This window comes from Eurytemora carolleeae, unplaced genomic scaffold (assembly GCF_000591075.1).
Source record: "Eurytemora carolleeae unplaced genomic scaffold, Eaff_2.0 scaffold2639, whole genome shotgun sequence".
Taxonomy (NCBI): Eukaryota; Metazoa; Arthropoda; class Copepoda; order Calanoida; family Temoridae; genus Eurytemora; species Eurytemora carolleeae.
The window spans coordinates 1-7,522 of record NW_019398525.1 but is presented as its reverse complement, the minus strand read 5'-3'; the positions used below and the strand labels follow the sequence as shown (position 1 = coordinate 7,522).

Here is a 7,522-nt window from a genome sequence, read left to right as displayed (position 1 = left end):
CATGTCACAAACATTATGTGGTAATAAATATTTAATTTTGGGCAACATTGTTTTTAAAATCGGGATTAGGGTTTCCATTTATTGGACCTGTAAATGCCTTACAGAACCTTTTCTGAAGCCTTTTAGTATGATAAACCATTAAACTTTTGCAAACGAATAGCAGAACCTTTCTTACCTGATTTTTTAACAATTCTACCCATTAGATAATACACAAAGCTTGGTGTGACATTTTTAAAAGAGTTTACAGGACAATACTCCATATGGAATTGATTGAAATCTTTGTTCCCTTAACTTTATTTAGCATGTTACACATAGCTCAGTGTGCCATTTAGGAGGCAGATTTTTTTCTTACAGTAAAAAATTTAAATACTTACTCAACCATTTATTAATTTTTTTTCACTTAATAAAATCTTATACCACCAGGAGAACCAAAGTAATTTGGAATACATGAAATTAAAATTTTTTGCATTTACCCCCAATTTTCTCTGCTAAAACATGTCCTTAACAAATTTTCATTAAACTTAAATTTATTCCTTTTACTTTTTTATAGTTGTAAAATGTAAAAAATGTGTAATATAGTGAAAAAATTTGTGAAAGTTGCAAGAAAAATTGCACTGAATTGCTCATTTTTGGCCAAAAATTTGCTTCAGCTGGAAACCCTACATGATACAATAGAAACATGTATAATTCGAAATTTTAACAGATTTAATTTTTAGATCAGATCTTCTTAGCTTTATGGTGAACCAAGGATACAAACATATTGGTACAATTGGTATTGATGATATATTCATTAAAGCAGACAAGGTAAAATTTCATAGCAAATCAATTTGACATGAGAAAACTTTACTATTTTAGATTCATGTAAGTGAACACACAATAAACCATTTGAAATCATTGAAGATCAAGGCAACTTTTCTAAATGACCCACAGAAGAATGTGCTTTAGAATAAAGGTTTTAAAGGTTGATAAATGTACTTGAAGTTCTTAATGATATGCCAACTGATAGATTTATAATAATAACAATTATAACAATTATAATTATAACAATAAAGCACAATCAACTCTTTTACAAATTTTTATGTAAACATAAAAACTGTTGCATGCCATGTTTGAGTAGTAGCTTAAATTCTACACAGTAAATAAACTCTAATGGCAAAATTGTAGGCCTACAAATAATCAAAAATGTTCAAAAGTTCTAGAGAGAACCCTCTTTAAAAGGTTTGTATAAACAAAATTCAAAAATGAATAGATAAAGCAGGAACGGAGTTTATACCAGGAAGAGAGTTTAAACCAGGAAGAATATCCATAGATAAATAAATAAACATAGATAGCTTATGTACGCAAAATCACCAAGAATTGTACAGTCCGCGAACTCATACTTCTAGGGGTCAAAGTGTATAATTGGAATAAAATATACAATAATAATAGTTTCTTTAGCTTTGCTAGTTATACATTTAGGTACCATCCCTAATACCAGACTTTTGTCGGGTACATGAAGGTACACCATAACAATGCCAATTAAAGCAAATAAAATACTTATCAGGAGTTGATGTAATCTGGGATTGAAAAACCTTTTATTAAAAAAGGCAAGTTCATAATCATATTGAACCATAGCTGAAAACTTTTGAATGGGATATCCTTAATCCTGATCAGATAATTAATCTGGAGATTAAAAATGAGAGGTGAACACGCAATATTTAATCTGGAGATTAAGAAAAAGAGTGGATTAAGTATTAATCCCGATATCCACCATTCTAAAGTTTTCAGCTCAGATCACATAACATAAGGTGGTATCCAGGATGTGACATGTACTGTCTGAGATGGATGGATTTCAGATCATGAGTTGATTTATCCGGGATTGGAATCCATTTTAGAAAAGACAAGTTCATAGATAAAAATGAACAATATCTCTGAACGTAAGCAAAGATCTTGAAAGAGGTACAGAATGGAGTTGAAGAGATTTGGGTTTACATTGTGATTTGATCTGAGAGTATGTTTGAAAAAAAGGATAAACCCTACCTTAGAACAAAATCAAGGATCTAGCTGAGCAGAAGAAGACACATATGTGTAACTTCTAGCAATTAAGTAATGACAAGGTTTATGAATTTCAAATGAAACATTAAACCAAATTGTTTATTTGTTATGTTTAATTAAAATAAGATCAACTCTTTTCTGTATTAAAAAAAAGTATCATGAAATTAAATCTTCTTTAACATAAATTTTAATATCTTGGTCCAATTATTGAAATAGCTGATATCTGAATTTGTGAGAGGAAGTGATCAAGAGCCTCTATCTTTAATATTTCTATGCAATCTAATGTTGCAGAGAATTGTATATGTATAATTTTAAGCTTTAAATTCTGATTAATTCTGTTTCAAAGTTTGAAATATCAAAAGTTTACACTATCAGCAATATACTAACTGGTAACATTAGTAACATGGCACAATTTGTTTTCAAAACTCCTTTCTTATAAATATATAAAAGTAACATAGTTGTAAGTGCAGTTTTGTATGAAGCCTTACAGTGTTTTGTTGTGAAGGGTTAAGGTCGTATTTATGTTCTTGTAACTTTATTAAAACCCACCATGCTAAAGATGGTCATCGTTTTTGTTAAATAACAAAATATTTCACAATGAACAAAATTTTTTTTGTATTGTTCAGAAAAATCATTGAACAATGAACAAAAGGTTTTTAATATATAACAAAATATTGTTTTTTCAAAACGAACTAAACAAAAATTAATGATTTAAAATTGTTGCTATTTGTTTGGCAATGAAAATCGATCAAAATCAAATTATTACTTCAAGAACAATCCAAACTTGTACACAAAAAATCATTTGTAAATTGGTAAATTATGGACAAACTTAATAGTTAATTATCAATTACAGGATTTTCTCTGTATTAACATCTTTGAACTTTTAACCTTTAACTGATCCAGGATGACAGCCTTTATTTATCAACAGAAGCATTTGTAATTGTTGAACATTTTGTTTGTGAGCTGATTTATATTTAAGCAATATCAATTTTTACTTTATAGAAGGGACAGTATAGAATTTTCCAGATAATTCTCAGAAATTCTGTGTGTGCATGGAAAACTAATCAAACTGTTTCCAATTGATCTTTAATCAATCAATGTTAAATTTGCATTCCAAATTTTCTTCATCAGCATTTTGTCCAATCCAGATGATCTTTTGGACGACAGTTCTTTGGGCAAGTATATGAAATCTGTGCAACACCATTAGAAGCAGCAAAGTTACCAGGTTCTAAAATATAAAATAAAAAAATTTTTTCGTTACTTTACTGGTCATTGAGTAGTTGTAAATATTACTTCAAGGACTAACTTACGCACATTATTAAGTTGGTGCATGTTGAAGTTTAACAAGATTTGGTTCCGGGATAGGGTTAAAATGTTTTTTATTTAACAAGAATTTTCGAATGATTGTCATAATTTTCGTTTTTAAAACTATTCTATTCTCTATCATGCAAGCTCCTTTCACATCAGGTTTCCTTCTTTTTAGATTAGTATTCTGCTGGGCCATCTTTGTTGAATTCTACTGTAAACTTGGTGAGAAACTCACGTATAAAGAACTCAATAGGAAGCTTTGATAAGAGAAACTCAATATAACAAGCCAGGTTGAATTGATTAACACACAAACTTTGACAGACCTTTATTTTACATTATTATATTAAATACAAACTGTAGGATCAACCGAAGTCAATCCTTGAATCATGGATGAAGATAATCCGCCTCCTGGCGATCCTGGCGACCCTTCTCTTTCACTGGTTCATCAAGACTGACTCTCTTCCGGGTCACAAAATGGACGTTCAGTTTGTTTTCTCTGCCGACGAAAGCACCGTTATCCGTGCTCTCTAGATAAAGGTCAATAGGGTTCGAATCTCGGCTCCATGGAAATTTCCTTCCCCTGTTGGTAACAGATGCCAAGTAACAGGTTAAATTGTTTATTCATTTACCCATTCTTCCACTGATGATAAGACTTGGCTTGGGTTGAATGAACTAGGATACAGTATACAATCTATACAATATACATCCTTGGTGGGATTACACTACCCAAAGAAATGGATCATCTAGATATCCACCTACATCAGCAGCTGCAGTAGTAAAAGATCTGGGAAATAAGTGAAAGGTTTTAAGTATCTTTGTCCAATCTTTTTTTCAAGGTGTTCCTCTATATTAAAAAATGTATGATCTTCGATCCTTAAATTCAGCCCTATTAAGACATCTCAAAATCTTAACTTCTTTACCATTTGAAGGATTTTAAGTAAGTTGAAAAACTAAGATAACCTTTTCCCATACTTCTCTGTAAAAGCTATATTTTATGGAGTACAAAGTCCAGAGAGATGAAGATGCTCCAATTTTCTCCACTCTCTTATATGCTGGATACTGGGTTTTAATCAGTGCATATGTTTTAAATCAGTGAGAAATGAAATGCTTTTTAAACTGATTCCAGCTCTTAAGCATACAGAGGCAAACTCTTCTCTTCCATGCTTCTCAAAGCGGCCGCATTGTTTCTTCAAATACTATTAGATTGATTGAGTATTGAGGGTTTTCAATGTTAGTCACTGGATTTTAATTAGATTGGCAATTTAATTGAAATGAAAAAAAATCATATTTAACTTGTTTAAAGAATCCTGTTTAGGCTGAGGTTAACAAGCATATTCATAAATAACAACAATGTATCAAGTCAAAATAGTTTTAAATAAATAAATGTAAAACTATATTTATAGTTTGCAGAATAAAGTTTTTTGACTTAAATTTTCTCTTTATATAAAAGGTTCTTGCCTTTTTAGATTTTATAAATTTTGTCCTTCGCTAAAGCTTGGGACACATTATAATCTATACAAGGCTTGAATCCCTGTAATAAAAGAAAATTATGAAATAATAGTGTTTGAAATACTTAAAAATAGTAAAACTGTACCATTTTTTCGCTTTGTTGGCCAAGGTCTATTATTTGGAGCAGGATAGGAGTTACAAAGATATGAATCATGAACACAAGCAGTCTTTTTAACAGCAGGCCAAATGTACTAGATAACCAATCAATTACAAAATTGTAAATGTGCACTTATCATTGAGTAGTTTCTAAAAAAATATCAAAAGGTTTTAGCAGTTAGAGTTTCCACGGCAGTCAATTCTCTTTTGCAACAGTTGCGTGGTTTTACACAAAAAGACTTTATTTGCTCAAAATTCCACATCATTTTCTTATCAATACAAAATTGTGCATTCATTCAAAATTTTTAATTTTTTTTTACAAAATATTTTGCATGAATACAAAATTTAAGTAAGAATTTTTTCATGATATGAATACATGTAATTTTGCAATGCCCATGAATATGAATAATTGAATTAAAATAATATTTGTTGCATGTCATGTTGTACATAAATATGAAAGATTTAAATATTTAGATAATATGGTGTGAATTCGTTTCAGTAAGAAACAACTTCCATCTAACCCTGCTTGTCTCCTAGTTCAGACTCCACTGATAAATGATCATGATTATTAATTAGTGAATTTCTACCAAGGTTACTTTACTTGAGATTTATTTTATAGGAAACGGTAGAATACTCAGTATGGTCCATCAGTGACCTAAATCCTAAGAATTTGGGCCCATTATGACGAGTGGGCTGGAGTATAGTTTGCTGGGCCCACCTGTAATTTTGAATTCATTCATCATTTCCTGGAGTTGTTTCTCAAAATTTAACGAAATAATAAAATAGCTCAAAATAACAAAATAGCAATAGCAATTTTTTCACAATTTGGGTGAAAATTTTGACTGGAAACCCTAAATGCAGTTCAACTTTAAACCTATACCCTAAGGTCTTTCTAGATTCAGACCTTCCAGCCTTTATATGGTTAACATGTCATCAGTTTGTTATAATTTAATCCAGTTATTAAATTCAGTTTGAACTAAATCTAACAACAGATAATTGTAGTTTCCTTGGAAATCACATAAAGAGTTATATTTACATGTACAAATCTTTTTTTTTACCTTTTCAATTCATAAATCTATTTGTATATAATAAATTAAAGGAAATTTCTATTGGTTCCTGAGTAAGTAGATGTTGGTCATATCCTTTTTTCCAGCTGTTAGACATCTGTAATATTTGTTATGAAAGTCAAAATCCTGTTAAATTTTAAGATAAGAATTATTTTGTTATTTATATAAAACAAAACTAATAATTTTAATATTTATTTTAAAATAGCAATATCACATAACAAATTTGGATTAGCCTTTTCCAAATTTTTTATGGTTATAAGTATAATTTTAATTTAAAAAATTAAACTAAATGATTTTAAAAGTGATGTTTGGAGAAAAAATTGTCAATAATCAGGAATGTTAATTTAGCACTATTAAAAGAAAAAAGTTGAGGTTGGACTTGTGCAGTGTGCAACCGTCCCATACCCATAGCATCCTTTCATATTTATGCCTAACTCAACCTCACTAAAATATGTTATTTATTAAGTGTAAGAAAAAACCTATTGTAAGATAGTAATAATGTCTAATGAAAGGTTCTTAGTAATTTGTTACACCTTACAACATTTAAGGCCATGATTGATATCTAAACATTGTTTAAATCTAGATGTGGGAAAACAATTTTATGATATTACTGGTATCTCAAACTTTGATTATCACTTAGATTTTTAAACATTAAGTAGCTCACAGATTTTGTTAGTGAATTAATATTTTTTTACAATATATTTTGTATATTTAATTAATCCTGAGCTGAAAACATTAGAATGGTGGATAGCAAGATTGATGCTTAAACTCCTGGTTTTACTAAACCCAAGAATATTTTAAAATGCATTCGATATCAAAGAAAGAAGTTAAAAATTTAACCAATCAGAGTGTAATGATAAGATGTACTCTTTAACTTTTAAAAACCAATTTTTATTTCTGCTGTTGATGGTTTCATATCAATTGAACTAAACATCGATTGAACGAACATAACTTATGGATTAACGTTTATTAAGACTAACGTTAAAAATGACAATAGTCCTAAAATATGTTTTTAGATAATTTTATATTAATATGGTTAAATTTATATTTGTTAAAATGCTCTAAAAGCCGGCTTGTGAACAGCTGACTTTAATTCAATTGGATTTTAGTCCAATCAATATAGCATTGTATCTGTAATTGTTATCAAACGTATCTTTTTACAGTAGTAATATCCAAAAAGAGGATAAAAAAAATCAAAAGTATAATAAAAGAATAATCAGCTTAAGCGATTGTGATTAAGGATATCTCATTCTAAAGTTTTCAGCTCTGTATTCATAAGGTCTTACCTTTTTTAACATAGTCTTAATTAAAGATTTAAAACCTTGCCGATTTCCTAAGTCCATCCTATAGTAACATTATCAAAATTATGTATTACTTCAAAGACTAATATGTTTCAGTGTACCAGATTTGATCTTTGAAATTTTGAAACAATTACAGAGCTGCCCAGGGATGAGAAAAATCTGTTTATAAATGAGATTTAAACAGCATTACAAAACATTTAACTCTAG

At 29.3% G+C, this 7,522-nt stretch overlaps 1 protein-coding gene across 1 annotated transcript; it reads right to left on the bottom strand.

The window, feature by feature from the left end:
* Positions 1-2,929: 2,929 nt before the first annotated feature.
* LOC111717469 (uncharacterized) lies at positions 2,930-7,385 on the bottom strand. Its single transcript, XM_023492970.1, has 4 exons — positions 7,301-7,385; positions 6,064-6,111; positions 4,937-5,042; positions 2,930-3,262 (listed from the first exon to the last, which is right to left on the bottom strand). The coding sequence occupies exons 1-4, from the start codon at positions 7,355-7,357 to the stop codon at positions 3,162-3,164; spliced, it is 312 nt and encodes a 103-aa protein (XP_023348738.1). The 5' UTR covers positions 7,358-7,385; the 3' UTR covers positions 2,930-3,161.
* Between the last annotated feature and the right edge of the window lie 137 nt (positions 7,386-7,522).

What these genes read in the sequence shown, in the direction of transcription:
- LOC111717469 (XM_023492970.1), bottom strand. Translation starts at nt 7,357, where the DNA reads ATGGACTTAGGAAATCGGCAAGGTTTTAAATCTTTAATTAAGACTATG. An exon ending in TTAAGACTATGTTAAAAAAG is followed by an intron (nt 6,112 to 7,300) that starts GTAAGACCTTAT and finishes CAAATATTACAG; the next exon opens with ATGTCTAACAGCTGGAAAAA. An exon ending in ACCAACATCTACTTACTCAG is followed by an intron (nt 5,043 to 6,063) that starts GAACCAATAGAA and finishes TTGGTTATCTAG; the next exon opens with TACATTTGGCCTGCTGTTAA.